Source organism: Phymastichus coffea, unplaced genomic scaffold (assembly GCF_024137745.1).
Source record: "Phymastichus coffea isolate CEN01 unplaced genomic scaffold, Cenicafe_Pcof_1.1 PCOF00100, whole genome shotgun sequence".
Taxonomy (NCBI): Eukaryota; Metazoa; Arthropoda; class Insecta; order Hymenoptera; family Eulophidae; genus Phymastichus; species Phymastichus coffea.
The window spans coordinates 390,489-406,125 of record NW_026706911.1 but is presented as its reverse complement, the minus strand read 5'-3'; the positions used below and the strand labels follow the sequence as shown (position 1 = coordinate 406,125).

Genomic DNA, 15,637 nt, shown 5'->3' with positions numbered 1-15,637 from the left:
AGCTCATTTTAGCACTCTCCTGCTGCGCTTACGTAAACTCCCATTGAAGGTATTTTATTCATTTGAAGCAATTATTGCTCGACGTAATTATTTGGGAACGTAAAGTATTTCTTTTATAAGCCCAGGAAACGAGTAGCCGACACGAATAGTGTTAATGGTAATTAATTAAAAAATGAAATAGTACTCAGGTTACGTGCGCTTTCAACAAACCGAATAGTCCATCTGTCCTCATCTTCCACAACACATGAAATCTCGGTGAATCGTGTAATGCTTGACCGTCGTCGCGAAATCAAAACAAAGCGGACTGTCTCTGGCCTATGTTCGTCGAGGCATAGCAGTTTATCATAGAAGAGCAGGCCGGGCGGGTCCCTGTCTTCACACTCGATCGAAATGGAGCAACTACCCGATATTAGAAATGTCCTGACGCCGCTGTCGCTGGGTACCAACGGCTCGCATCGTGCTTTGTGGAAACAATCGACAGGGAGATTTGCCTCGACACCTCGGCATCGTAGTGAATTGCAACCTCTGCGACCAACCTTTAAATTGGACCAGAATCATCTCGACGAGTCGCTTGCCGAGTCGCCGATTCTTCCCGCTCGTTCGAAATTGAGAAACGGTTAGTAGATGTAGTGCAAATTTTTGTTTTGGAGTACGTTGTTGATTTTCCAAAACGTTGTGCGATTGCGTGGTGCATCCGTGCCACTTGTCGGTTAAATGATGCTTACCACATTGACAAGATCGCATGAGATGACGCGCGAGCGATTGCAAAACAATGGAAGCTTTATTTCAAGTCCCCATTGACATTTCTGCTGAAGGTTTCGGTTGAAATTGTAAAATGTACTTCGTAGACATTTACGTAAAGCAAGTTAAATGCCAATTAAAATGGCCATCAATCTAAGTATAATGCTAATCCGGACATGTTATTATGTTTCTTTTTTTTTCATTGTAGGTAGAAAGCAATCTTTAGAAAGCGACCGGCTGAGTATTTCCACTAGTGTATTAACGTGCGTACGCTATTTCAGTAGACGATTGACAATTTTTATTCGTACACTTATTAATGCTTACGCATTTATCTTTTAAGGACGCTGGGCCGAATGGAGCTATGTGATAATAATAACGATAGTGCTCAGGAATATGTGAGTTCGTCTTAATTCGATGTTTTCTCGGATATTTCCGTTAATAATAAGATATTATTTATATTTCAGCTCCAGAAAAAGATCACAAACACAATGAAAAAAAATGATGAGGGTGAGAGTAGCTCTAGTATTGATGCTCAAGAAAAATTTAAAAAGCAATTGAATAAAAATAAAAAAAATAAAGGGGTATGTTGTAGTCGGAAATCAATATTACAGTTCAGTAAAATTATTTTTTAAATTATTTTCAGATTTCTCCGAAAAAGAAAAGTCCAAAAGTTTATAAAATTGTCTTGAAAAAATTTGGGCCTGAAGTAGCAACTAAAAAATCTGCTAGCTCAACTAAAGCGGCGTCTTCCGTTGCTAATGCAAAAAAGGTATCATGGCTAATTTTTTTAATGAATTTTTACCGCTAATATAAAAAATAATTCTTTATGATTCAGAAATCTCCTAAAAATAAAAGTCCTAAGACGTATAAAATATGTCCTACCAAAAAAGTTGTTAGCTCAAGCTCTGCAGCCAAACCATCCAAAAATCCAACTAAAGATGGACACGACGCAGGAAGTTCAAACGTCCATTCGGTAAATGTCTTCAATTAATTTCTTTGCAAATCTCAACTGGTTTTCATTTTATCTTCACAGTTTTACATTAAAAAATTGAGTATTTGATTATACTAACACTCATTGTATGAATAGTATGAATACAATTGAAAGTTTTAATTGGTTTTCCGAGCCATCTTAGTCTTAGTTAATAAAAATCTCCATTTTGCCATGACAGGAAAACAAATCCCTGCATCACGAAACTAAACATTCAGAATTGAAAATGTTACAATGCGCCAAATCTCCAAAGTTACGGACAGCCGAGAGGGCACTGATTAAACAATATCGTAGTGAAATGAGAAAAGAAAAAGAAAAATTTTATGAGAAACAGAAACAAAAGGTTGGTGCAGTATGTCAAATTATTCAAGTATGCTTACATTTATTTTTACTCATTTGTCATCCGTCCACAGGAGTTGGAGGAACAAAGACGTCGCGATGAAGAAAAAATGTTAAAACTACGGCAACAAACGCTATTTAAAGCGCATGCGATTAGGAAATATGCGCCACTGCCGAATCTTAAAAAGCGTGCTTTAACCGATCCAATATCACCCAACTTTAGCAAAAGACGGCGCATCGAGTCATCCTCCCAAAATAGTAATAATCATGCTAGCCACAATAAGACGTGAATTATTGAATAGTTTGACAGTATGGTTTTTATAATTGAACGCAGTAGTTTTCTCAAGTATTGTAAACTATTTTTTTTATAATAGTGAAAACGTAAAACTGATGACTATTTGACTTGAAATAACGTAAATTTTTCAACGACTCATTTACTTTTGGGCAGCATTATTATTTCGCGAACTGTGAGCTTGAGAGACAAGGCAAGACGTAGACCGACAAGAAGGTGTATATTATTTATCTTTGAGTTTTCAATCAGATTCATATACCAAAGAAATTGTCAAACACTTTTACGAGAGCAATTTAATTACTATTTTTGCGTACTTTTTCGAAATCGATGTAAAAGTGATTCAAAGTTACGCAACTCTCGTTTCTGGCTGATTTGTAAAACGTGGCACAGCAGTCGATTTAATTTTTACGACGCTTTCCAATTGGAAATTACTTTTGAAAAGCGTATACGAAGTCATTAACTATTGTATACTTTTGGATGCCACAAAACAATGCTGAACGGTTGGTTTACTTTGGCTACATTGGGTTACGTTGAAAAACTTTGCCATATTTGTGTAGATTTTGAATGATTTCGTTATTGGATTGAAATTGGTATTTACGAAAACAACAAAGTTTTTATTGAAAATTGTAATTACAAGAAGATAATATTAACGAAACAAGCTGAAGATTCTGTCACTGACTAAGTTTTATTACTCGTGATAAAATAATACTGTTATAAAAACCTATGACAAGTTTCATGAGAACGCATTACACATTGATTGTAAGCTTCATTATATATCATTTCAGAAGTTATACAAACTATTTGATTGTTTAGTACTAAAAATAAAACAGCAAATATTTTATTATGTTAGATTATTTTATTAATTATGTATTATTGTCATTATAATTTATCGGTTACTTATAACACTAGATAATATTGTCAATTACATTCATATAAATTTTTTAATATCATTGAACTGATTTAAACTATTTAGCCTTACGCAATGTGCTTACATAAAAACTAAAATCTTACAAATTCATTAGGAATCGATAACAAAAAATAAACGATTTATACAAATTGTTTCAGACAATTTGGAATCATACTCATAGTAAAGTTATCACTAACCACAGTATGTATTGCTTTCACAAAGTAGCGTTGAAGTGTTGACAAGATTCATAAACGGAAGTCAAAATATAAATTGTTACATTATTATACAAAAAAACTTGTAGCTTTTTTGAAAATTTTATATCCTCTTCAATTGGATATTGCTAAATTTGAAAATTTCATATCTACTACACGAATTAATTATAACTAACATTACACATCATTTTATATTACTACAGATTTTTCCTTAATTCACTTTATCTTTTTATTGCTAGTTCCGTAGGGAAATGGTAATGAACGAAAGAAAAGGAAATGGAATCGAAATAAAAAAAATGTATTTTCTAAATATAAAATATTCTAACTAATTTTGCATTGTCGATTATCTTTTTTCAAAAAAACGAATTTTCGGAAAGTGAAGTGCGTTCTTGTTCGTATTAAGCGCGCGCGCGCACACACACACACACACACACACATGCACACGCGATGATTAACAGTGCGAATGCATGAAAGTTAGTGCCAAGGTGAAAGAGAAGAAGCAGCAGCAGCGGCTTGTCAACGCGTGACAGTGAAAGGACGCTCATTGGAATTCATGTTCACAGTTACATTTTTCTTACTCGATGCATAATTCACGATGGCTGAACTGAACTAATGATTCTCAAAATGGCGACAATTATTGCTGATATAGGTGAAAATGGAAGCATAAGTAACTGAGAGAGTGCAGTTGGATATTATGTAGCGAATGAAGTACAAAGGTAATGGTAGTGCAATATATTTGTATAATTACTATTTATTAAGACGATGATTCTTAATAATGACCTAAAAAGATATCCAGCCATTTTACAATGGATTGCAACTGGCTGGTGACTTGAAAATGGGGAGAAGCGCGTCTTAAGGTACGCATTTGCTTTATTATCACAGATTGTTAAAAGATTCACGCGGAATTTTTCTGTTTACCCTCCGAATCATCTTATTATTGGAGATCTCTCAAAAAGTAACAACGATAAAAAAATTCTTGTTACCTCTTTAAAAATATGATTGTAAAATGACAGAATATCTTTATTATTTATACTATTATAATACGTCTTTGTAACGTCAATCGATTAGTTTTTTTTTTCACATTCTCAGTAATTCCTTGACGTACCATTCGAAGCAAAAAAGAAAAGAAGTTTAATTGCCATCTGTACTAGTTTAATTAGCCCAGTTCGCAGTTTGCATTGCACCACATATCACTCGAGGCGAATTTAATCACCGCTATAGTCTCAATACTTGCGTTTTAAGGCCATTGGGACGTACGTCTAATTGAGTCCAAGCAGCGACTCTGTACTTTGGCTTTATGTACGCTCATACTTTTTTTTTTGTTTTCTTTTTTTAGTAATCATTGTATTCGATGCTTTGGGTCAATTTTTTTGAACGGTTCGGCTATGCGAATGTTCTCACGTCGAGATGAAATTCAGGTCACTGTACCGGCAATTTTCAACTTTCAGCATTTGAGGCTCGTTCGCCACTAGTGTCTTCGTGCTGCCGGGACACACTGTTATCCTGAAATGAGTTATAAAGTCTATTTGAAACGATAATTATTTAAAAATAAGCTTTGAAACAAACGTCATAAAAATCCTCTTATAAAATGAGCTTAGAAAATAATTAAGGTGTACGATAAAAACCAAAGGCTATACTGACTCATTGTGAAACTCTAAGCTCTTGATCGTAAGCGAATCGATGTACGCTTTGGGCTTGTGCAGCAGTCTCCAAGTGAGTGGATTGAACATAGAAGTCTGATAATCCCAGGTGATCTCAACGGCTTCGACTTTGCCGACGACGTCGCCGGGAACGACAACCGTGTGTCGAGTGCCGGGTTCGTAGTACTTGGAGTTTTCGCTGAGCGCCAATCTGTCAGTGATCTTGCCGTTCTGCCCGAACACACGTATCACGAAAATGCCAACCTCGCCGCCGTAGCTGACACTCTCGTTCGTCTTGGAGATGTTTATCGTGACGCGGTAGTGTGCCTCTGCGAAGAGAAAGAACGCGCGTGCATAAGTCGTCCGCCACGTGCGCGCGAGAAAATCGGTGGCAATCGGCTGGCGCAAGTCTCTCCCACGCGGAAAGCCCTTTCCTCTCGTTATACGTACTCCGATTGAAAAGCCTTTTACGTAATTGGAAACCCGATGGCGCTCGTAAGTTTCACGATGTGCTCGCGGGAAACATGCAATTACACGCTAAGCTCGGCAAAACACAATTTCCTCGGTTATTAAAGCGAATCTGGTGCGCGGCTTTCGCGACGTTTAATTATAACACCCGTGAAAGTGCATATATAGCGCGTGTACTAACTGCAAAACGGCTTGTCCTTTCCTGTCATCAGGTAGACGGAAGCGTGATGATTTCCTGGCTGGGCCTGAAAGCCAAACCTTGGGCAATCCTGCTCGAGGCAGTCGAAGCAGCTGCCGTTCTGAAATTTCTCCCACGAGGCGCACGGCACCGACACGAACGGACACGGAGTGTTGATGCTTTCTATGAAGTACTCGTAACTCCTTATGTGATTGCAACCGAGGAACCTCTTTATTCCTGCAATGCATTGTCGCGCTGTTTACTGCTGCGGAATGCGGCGTCAGATCGGTTTTCCAGAACCATTCGTACAAAGTGAATCGCAGCCAAAAATCTCAACTTCGCGACACTTATCGATTGACTCGTTACGATCTTTTTCACAACTGAGTTGAAAATAACAACGCTCACCTCTGAAGAAACTTCCTTTTTCCAAAGTGATGGAGTTGAAAACACCCTCGTTACATCCTGGTTGATTTCTTCCTCCATTTGGATAAAAATCAATGTGTGCCACGGATTGACTAATTCCAAGACCACCGCTGATGAATGGATTGCAGTCTGTGTGTATCGCTGTGACGAAATCGGCGTCAGTCGGGTCTAAACGAACCATTGGGTTGGTGTTACTAAAGTGCGGCTCGGCTGGATCGAGACCTACAATTCAAGCTATCGCTGAGTAATATATTTCAATTGTCAATTTTTAGAAATTTTGGTTTATAGTTTTCAAGTACTTTCAGTCAGACATTTAATGTTATCAAATAACACTCGAATTGTATTTTCTGCTGAGTCGATTGTATGCAAATGCTATTAAAGGGTCTGGATTCGCTTGGCATACGTAATGCATTTATCTTATTATAATAATCAATGTTTCCAAGCTGTTATTTACCGGCTAATAGTACGATTAGGTGCAATTGACCAAATCTCATGAAAAAAGCTATCGTAGAGTTGGCATGTCCTTCCGGAAATGAATTTTATCGGCTCGTAATACCACGTCGGGGTTGGGTTTACGAATTACCTCACTTTTCGGTAATAACGCGACGGATACCCACGATTTTGCGCAACGTTGTACACACGAAGGGACGTTTCAGGAGTACAAATTTTACGAGCCAGTAAACGACGGATGTTGCGACGATTTTATTTTCTTTCCCGACGCTCTCGTTGTAATTTCATATTTTTTGCATATGTACTGCTCTGCGCGAGCTAACGATTTCCGAAGAAAAAAAAATGTATCTCGCTTCTAACTTTCGCGTATTTCGTGTACACGCGAGAAACATTGACGATTCATCGAAGTAAAGAAAAACAGCCACTTATTTATTTTCCGTTGAATTTTGAGTTTACTTGAGCACACCAAGTTTCGAACACCATTTGTTATTCGCTCATGAGACATTATTACATCACGAAGCTGATAAACTTTATCGACAGTATCACACTATTCGTTTATCTTATTATATAGAATGAAATTACTTTAACTGCCTGAAAATAATTCATTATATTTATATAACACAGCGGCTGCCTGCCTTGATTTATTATGTACATTAATTACACTTTGCATACGGTAAATACGTTGGAGACTTTTTTTTCATAAGGGTACACTATCGCTCATAATTCCGTAGATTTGCTTGTATCACTCCAGTTCTCGTAAACAAACTTACGTCAATGAATAGTCTACCATGGATTAATGAATTGACAGATTATGCATCTCAATCGCTTTCCGCAAAATATTTACGAGCCTACATTAAAAAGCGAACAAACATCCGCTACGCTCGCGCTAAAGTTTCTTATCCAGTTCTAGAACATTCAAACATATATTATTTATCCACGCGAGGAACCTGCGCGAAAGGCCATGACGTGTACGCGCGGGAAGCCAAGTTTGAACAAAACGTTCCCGGGCCTTGAAGATATAAACGGAATGGCCGTTTTCAAACGTATTTCCATACAAATCTTTGGCTAGAAATAGTGACTAGAAATAGTGACGCGTACGCAATGAGATAGAGCAATGATGGCGTACCCACGTGGTACTTTTTATAGATATATTCACGAATCGACGCGTACGCCGTTTTTTAACGAACGGTTCGTTTAAAAAGCGAAAAAGAATTTTGCAATATATAGATACCCGGCATTGATATGATCAGGCAAGGTTTGCGGCAACGCACACGCGGTACGAGCTAAAAGCTCGAGCAGAGGAAAACACGGTCGTGTTTGGCAACGGATAGGACGGGGTCCACATCGGCGCGGAGGATACACAAGCGCGTTGTTTGCGCGCGCTTCTGCCGGGGGGCGATGAGGCCCTCGGTAGAATCGATAGACGCCCTCTAAGCTTTACGACTTCCGTGACATTTTCTTCTGCCACTTCTTGTTCTCTTGTGCTCTCTTACTACTGCTGTTTACTTCAATTCTGACTTCGGGCGGCAGCGAGAGATCGCGGGGCGTGGTTCAGCGTAGTGATGGGCGATTATCACAAAAGTAATCGATCAAACACAATCGATTATCAAACTCTATTCCAATCGACTAATCGATTAATCAGCTCAAATAATCGAAAACAATCGGATAATCGATTAATCGGCGGAAACATTTTAATAATTATTATTTATTTATTAAATGTTTATTAAATAACACCGGTTTATTAAATAACGAAATTTATCGAATCCAACTATTATTATTTTCAAAGTTCCACTATACAATAATGAAATTGATCATGGACCCAATGAATTACAATAAATTTTTTCATGGAACTTTTATTTTTTGGGTTTGAGTAAAATGAAAAAGACTAGGCGCACAACGTAAGTGACATACACAAATTGATAATCCCAATATGATCATTTACAACACGTGATAAGCTCAATCACAGGTTTTTGCATAATTTCCATCGAGATTTATCTTTGTCTTTTTGTTTTTCAGTTTTGTTAGTGAATATCGTCTTTTCCAGATATTTTAATATTTTCATTGTTTTCAGTGATTTGATCCTCATCCTAGACGTTGAAAAATTTCATTAGTAAAATAAAAATCGTTGAAGCTGTATGTATATTAAATTCAGTTAAATTATATTCAGAATACTATAATATAATAAATATTTTTTTTTACTTACTACTTTTTAAAATAGAAATGATCAAATAATTTATTCTATTAAAAATAAAACCAAAATTATAATCAGACATAATTAATTGAATATCTTTGATTTTTCAATGCACCAGGGTGGGTTGGGATTTAATTGACTAGTTTTCCGTAACTAAAAAATTCAAAATAATTTTTGTAGCACACGCGCAATTTTACTTCGATTTCGATTACGAGTTCAAAATGAATCGAGCTACGATTAATCGTTGGCTCAAATAATCGACTCGATAGTCGATTATGTACGATAATAATCGGACGATTATTAAACATCGATTAAAATCGTCCATCACTAGTTCAGCGATCTTGCCGAGTAATCTCCGCACTACGAGGTGTGTTCAAAAAGTAACTTTTAGAGAATTTTTAAATTTCGCGGGTTTGGAGAGTCCGCTTGTATAAAATTTTTTTTTATTATGTTGGTACACATGCCCCTGAAGTACGATAAAATTTTCAGCAATATTCATTGCTTACTTTTTAAGTGGCAGCCGCTAACGTTAGACGTGTTTTTCGAGCTCGGCGATTTTCGTTTGTGAAAAAAAATGGATCAAAGAATTTGTATTAAATTTTGCGTAAAAAATAAAATAAAGTGTAGTAAAGTTTGTCAAATGTTAAAAAAGGCATATAGTGAGTCTGCTATGAGTAAAGCAAGGATTTATGAGTGGTATAAGCGTTTCCAAGATGGCCATGAAAACGTTGAAGATGACGAACGACCCGGACGCCCAAGCACATCAACAACCGATAAAAACGTGAAAAAAGTGAAAGAAATGGTTATGAACGATCGCCGAATCACAATCAGAGAAGTCGCTGATGATGTTGGCATATCAGTTGGTTCATGCCATCAAATTTTTTCGAATGTTTTGGGTATGAAACGTGTGGCAGCAAAATTCGTTCCAACCGAGCGGAAGAGTGAGCGAGACAGAGCGAGCGTAAGGAGGGTGTGGCCAATGCGAACGCGATGGATCAGGCCCAATGAGGCTAACGACTCGATGCAGCCCCGGCGGGGGCGAAAGCAGGGAGGATGTAAAAAATAAGCGACTCGACTCGGACCGACGGTCAATTGTTGTTTGTCACGCGCGTAGGAAACAGGCAGATTCTGTTCAAGTGTGTTAATAAATATCATTTTTAAACCAAAAGAAGTGCGTTGAATTACTTAATCTACAAACCCCTTTCTGCTCACTCCCGTCCCTTTCGTTGGCAATTCGTTCGTATTTTCAACCGCAGACTGTCTGTCAGCAGCCCCCTTCGAGAATGAGACGTTGTTTTCGACGCGTTGCTCGCATGGAATTACGATTTTTTTTTCCTTCGCGTTCGTTTACAAATTATGAAGATTTTTATGAGCTTTCACTAGGAAACCTTATCACAGCACAACTTTCAACACAGTTTCTAATATTCAAAGAGTCAGGAGGCACGAATAGTAATAATTAATACATAATATTGATCTTGTCAAAAATAACCAATAATATTTGCCGTGTACGGCTACAGTTATGCAGGCTTTTTCTTTCAAAGTAATCGAAATATCACCGCCTAAGGAAATCTAAATAGAAAAGAAATGAAAAAATTAATATTCCTTGCAAAAATGAATCTCATCCATGATTTCATGTACGAAAGCTTGTAAATTATTCAAGAAATAGTAAAGCAATAAATGCACATTCGCGCAATGAAAAAAACATCTCACAGTAAATGAAGATTCACACGTCAATAAGAGGAATATAAAAAAAGTGGATAAGAGAAAAAATTTGTTAAGATTATCCGACATACTTCGTATAGTTTGCGCAAGTCGAAAGTCGTTCTTTCTCACGCCGTGAAAAATTAAAACGAATTAAAAAAAGTGTTTTAAAAAATAAATATGTATTAAAAAATAAGTGTTAATTGGCCCCAATTCTAACATCAGCAAGCCTTAGCATACCGCAGAGCAAAATGCCCATCAATCTTGATATTGCAAAGTGGACGCGCCATGAATGCCGGGGCTACCGCCATGAAAAGCCGCAAACTGCTTCGCAATATCTATATAGGCATCGGCGCGTATTGACTCGGCAGTTCGACGCCCTGTACGACTCTGTTATCCTGGTAGTTCCCGATGAGATCGATAGCTTACGTAACGACTCGCGTATTCCTCCACCCAATCAAATCCATTGATTAGCTATACTTTCGATATTCGCGCGCCGTATTTCCACTTTACTTGGAAAACTTCGGTTGAAAATTTTCCCGGCTTTTCTTAACAAATTTCATTTCGTTCATCCGTGCGGAGAGATTGTTTGTAAAATATTAATTTTCACAATTTGTGCTATCGAATCGTAAATTGTCAGTTTTAAAGAGGGCCTGCGATCACAAAATAAAAAATCGTTTTTCAAACTTTATTTCGGTATTCGTGAAAACTTTTTCATAACTTATATCTGTACTTTCGGCATTCGAGAAAATTGTTCATAATTTAACAGTTTTACGCAAATGAACGTTCACGCGTTACAAGTACATGCTGTTGGTATACTACATTGCTCAACATTTGGTGAATGGAAAATCATGAAAATTCTCCGATTGAGAAACAATTGCTGCATACCTGACAAATTGAGTTTATCATTTGGCCATTTCACGTACTCTCGTGTCGACTTTTGCAATCGGATAATTCACAATAAAAATCTTAATCGTGGGTCGTGAGATGTCTATGCAAAAGTTAGCAGCACAATTTTCGCATTGCATTGACAAGACAATGTGCCTCGTTAATGCAAAGTTTTGCAATCGTTCGATCTTATAATTGTATTATATCTCCCAATTTCATTTTTGTAATTATTGTACAGTGATTGGCTTGATTTGAATTGTGAAAATTATCAAATTATCACGTAATACATTATGTTTCATTAAAAATTACATACTTCAATAAAGATGATATTGAATGAAGCTCAAAAAGGTCACTCTAAAAAGAAATTCATCGCACAACTTTTTGAAATGACGCGTATGTCTTTGGTTAATTTTGGGATTTACAGAATAAATGAATCTACAGTGGATTACCCAAAATTTATAAATGAATAAATATTTGAAATTTGTTCGAAATGATAATAAATTATTGCGTATTAAATAGCAAGAAAATATTTTTCTGGAATATTAGAATAAAATAAAAGCGCATACCTGTTATTCGGCCAAGCTTATATCCATATTGAACTCGTAAATTAGAGCCGACGTAACCGCAAGTGTGAGCGCCCAAGCTGTGCCCAATGCAATGCATTCTATTCGGGGAAATGTTTCCTTTTTGAATGAGCTGTGATGCCAAACGACCAGTCATAGCTCCAACTAGTCTTGTGTTAGCTACTGCCTGAGTGTACGGTGGCCCGGCTCCACCTATCCAACTCACCACGACAACGTTAGCATCTTCCCTCAAAAGTAATTCTCGCATTGTCCTCTGCAATGAGCGTTTGGTCAAGATGCTGTCGCATTCCAATGATGAGCATTACGTACCAAGACCCAAGTCTTATTTCCATTATCCAAATAGCCGTGAATGATAAAGTAAAGGTTTGCATTCCTCTTTAGAGGCGAGTCTCGAATCGAACGAAAATTGTCGATGCTCAGTTCGCGCGGTTGGTCGAGATGTCGTGTGTAGAGCATAAATAGTGGACTGATAGTTTCCGGCCGTACTGGAAATGTAGATACTGGTCTACTGCCGCCTGACCATGGGGCTCCGATGTAAAAGCAACCGAACGGAGGATAACATCTCCACATGTACCATTCTAAAAGCAATGTTTATTTCAATGATAATCGTACAGCCGATTGCTTGGAATTCATGCGTCGCGAATAATCGTAGCAGCGTTTATCGGTAATCGGTGACCAAGACATACAATTGAAGAAATATTGAGAAAAAAACCCTGCGCTATGGCTATCGTCGAAGGGGGTATGGCGATCGGGTTGCTCGTGGATAGGCGCACGAGAGATTAGGCTCTGTAACGTCCGGTTCTCCTTTAATCTCTTCTGTACCATTAGATAAGAGAATTATCAGCCGAAACAAGCGGATTTTTTCATGTATTCACAAAGAAAAAATATGGTTTGTCACTCGCGACCGAACGTTCTTATAACTAATTGTGAATGTGAACGTCAATAATGTTTTTCTTTCGTTAACTGCGTCGCTGATTAACGCGTTCGTATAGCCACTCAATGCCGCGCTGCAGCAGATTGGCACTAATTATGACGAACAAATTGTTATTTAACTGCAGGCATCGCCGCAGCAATAAATCTATCGCGATAATGTAACTCACGCACACACTCAAGTCAGACTTTTAACAAATTGACCATTGACGTAATTGTCTGCGAAAAGTTCAAGCGGCATCATTCCAAATCTCCGACCCCCAAAGATAATCATATCCGAAATAGCAAGAAACTCGTATGCGCCAGTGTAGAGCTTTTACTCTACTTGGTTCTGCGCTTGTGCGCGCTTATTTATAACTTGACAGCGAAAAAACAAGTTATTGCAAGTTTTCCCGCTCAACCTTATCGACCTTGTCAACTGCGTGGACGGCGTACTTTCACCCATGATTTTCTCCGTTCGAACTTACGAATCGGCCGTCGTTGCTCTCCCGCGTTACGTAAGCTTTCTCAAGTATGAGTAAACCGCGTGAACAATAGCGAAACCAAAGGAATATTTGCACACACTCGATGTCCGCGGTTATTTCGCCAATTCGCGTTTCACGGATTTTTCCTGTTGATGCCACTTCCAATAGGCGTTAAAGTCGCCGAGCCGTTCGATAAATAACTCGGCTATTCCGAGAGTAAAAATGTTTACGTATCGCCAGCTGCATTAATAATAGCATTCGCATAATAGAGCCTTCTCATTCATTGTGATAAGACTAATTGATTAGAGAGGCGGAAAACTTTATAAAAATGAAAATCAGAGTTGTAGTACATGGGAAGTGTTATGAATCGAAAATCCGACCGTCGCGGTGCAATAACCTCTTATCACCTGCACACCGAGCAATTTTAAATCTCGACTACAGCTCTTCGCGACGCGCACGTGGTGTCGGTCAGTTTTATTTTTTTCTTTTTCCGTCTTTGTTTTTGTCACCGGCATCTCTCGATCGTGGGGTTATCACCGGCGCCTTGAGATATCTATTTGTTTCTTATAAGCGGCCCTGAGTTATCGCAGTTCCTTGAATGCGCGGACGTGCCATTATTATGTCTATGCGATTCGAGTCTGCTTTGATTCACTGGCTACAATGTAGCGAGGTTCGATTACCGCGTGTTTTTATCGATGTAACTCATTGACGTAGTATTGATCTCATAGTAGAGCATAATTAAAAACTTATCCTTGCAATGTAACGTTATCAGTTTGATTTTGTACTCGCTCGCTCGAGTATTTACATTTCTTTTACTTTAGAACGCCGACTTGCAGCGAGATAGTCTTGGAAAAATCTGCGCATTTAAATTTCAATTTCAATGAAAGAATAATAAAAATTATCTCTCGCATATGTGCGATCCACGATTTCGTTCGGTTCCCTTTCAACGCATACATCACTAGCACGGATATCTTTCTCAATTTACAAATCTTTCGTCTCGTTTGCATTTTTTCAATTGCAATTTCAGTCAATACAGAACAACGTCGAGTCAATCTAACTGCATATCTATTACCAAAATATGCTTTGCTACGTTTTTCACCTTTCAGAAATATTCACTTGTCTGATTGGGCAATGCTTTTTGTCGGTTTCAATTTTCCTCACTATTTCAATAACACTGTTCATAATCAAGAGACATTATTCGAAAACTCATATTCAATTTTACTAAATATATCATTCGAACAAAATTTTAACACAGCTTATTGCAAAATATATTGAAAATGTAGGTCATTTCATCCATTTTCTATTTATGAATAACTTATTAACATAATAACTATTGTAAAGCAAGAAATGTCGCTTACAGCACACAATAATATATCAAATGAAAAAATATTCTATTTACTAGAATTAAATCTCTTTGTTATAGTATATAAAAAAATTCGTATATTGAGTATGTTAAAAAAATTAGTAATTTTTTATTAGATGTTAGAATAGAAGCTCAGACTTGAGCAAAAATGCTGAAATAGCTGATCCAACCAAACCTTCCTTCTATCAATACTTCGCAAAAACGTAATTGACTTGTTTTGATAATACAGCAACATGTGTAATTCAATTGATTAACATTGAATGTATCCTAAAACAAAGTAGCGTACCTTCATCATACTCGAACGTGCCGTCCATTTCTTCGGAAGCCTGCGTTGTGGTAACAAATACCGAATGCCGGCGTTTAGTAAACCTACCGTCCGACGGATGCGTTAAGCATATAAATAACAGCAAAATTGCACTCGATGTCACCAAAGGCTTCATTCTTAAAAAAAGAATGTGCACTGTTACGGGATGTTGCGCGGTAGGAGCGCTCGTGAGAAACTAAAACACGCTGGAAGAGTCCTGCTGCAGTCAGTCGAGGGATTAAGCAAACCGTCGTCTCGGCTCGACGATTCGAAATTAAAAGGTCACCGCGCGTCGGCCGACCCGTCCGAGGCGTATCAAGCGTGTGGTCGTGGTAGCGCGCTCGAGTGAAAAATCGATTGACGCAAGAGCCGCGTCGTCGTCGCCGTCGTCGGCTCGCGTGGCGTCGCGCGTAGAGGAAAAATCGGCAGGCGCTTTTGCAATTGCGCGCCCCCTCGGGCAGCTTGTAAGCCCACGTGATCCGCGAGCTTTACGCCGTTATCGCGCGGCGTCGAGATTCCTCTGCCGCGGTGTGACTGTAATCTTCGGCGCTTTTTCGGGCGGTCGTGCAATAAG

At 38.1% G+C, this 15,637-nt stretch overlaps 2 protein-coding genes across 2 annotated transcripts; one reads left to right on the top strand and one right to left on the bottom strand.

The window, feature by feature from the left end:
• The first annotated feature begins 210 nt into the window (after positions 1-210).
• On the top strand, positions 211-4,326 carry LOC131670113 (putative uncharacterized protein DDB_G0271982). Its single transcript, XM_058945484.1, has 8 exons — positions 211-616; positions 950-1,004; positions 1,082-1,136; positions 1,206-1,322; positions 1,385-1,510; positions 1,577-1,714; positions 1,911-2,072; positions 2,143-4,326. The coding sequence occupies exons 1-8, from the start codon at positions 391-393 to the stop codon at positions 2,356-2,358; spliced, it is 1,095 nt and encodes a 364-aa protein (XP_058801467.1). The 5' UTR covers positions 211-390; the 3' UTR covers positions 2,359-4,326.
• A 152-nt stretch (positions 4,327-4,478) lies between these two features.
• On the bottom strand, positions 4,479-15,370 carry LOC131670112 (pancreatic lipase-related protein 2-like). The gene is made up of 7 exons (XM_058945483.1): positions 15,046-15,370; positions 12,312-12,580; positions 11,985-12,255; positions 6,171-6,410; positions 5,769-6,002; positions 5,121-5,448; positions 4,479-4,982 (listed from the first exon to the last, which is right to left on the bottom strand). The coding sequence occupies exons 1-7, from the start codon at positions 15,197-15,199 to the stop codon at positions 4,877-4,879; spliced, it is 1,602 nt and encodes a 533-aa protein (XP_058801466.1). The 5' UTR covers positions 15,200-15,370; the 3' UTR covers positions 4,479-4,876.
• Between the last annotated feature and the right edge of the window lie 267 nt (positions 15,371-15,637).

Bases quoted from the DNA above. Each gene is read 5' to 3' on its own strand.
- LOC131670113 (XM_058945484.1), top strand. From the start codon at position 391: ATGGAGCAACTACCCGATATTAGAAATGTCCTGACGCCGCTGTCGCTG. The intron at 617-949 runs GTTAGTAGATGT...TTTTCATTGTAG, and splicing joins TCGTTCGAAATTGAGAAACG to GTAGAAAGCAATCTTTAGAA. The intron at 1,137-1,205 runs GTGAGTTCGTCT...TTTATATTTCAG, and splicing joins ACGATAGTGCTCAGGAATAT to CTCCAGAAAAAGATCACAAA.
- LOC131670112 (XM_058945483.1), bottom strand. From the start codon at position 15,199: ATGAAGCCTTTGGTGACATCGAGTGCAATTTTGCTGTTATTTATATGC. The intron at 12,256-12,311 runs GTACGTAATGCT...CGCTCATTGCAG, and splicing joins GAAATAAGACTTGGGTCTTG to AGGACAATGCGAGAATTACT. The intron at 4,983-5,120 runs GTCAGTATAGCC...AACTCATTTCAG, and splicing joins AGCTTAGAGTTTCACAATGA to GATAACAGTGTGTCCCGGCA.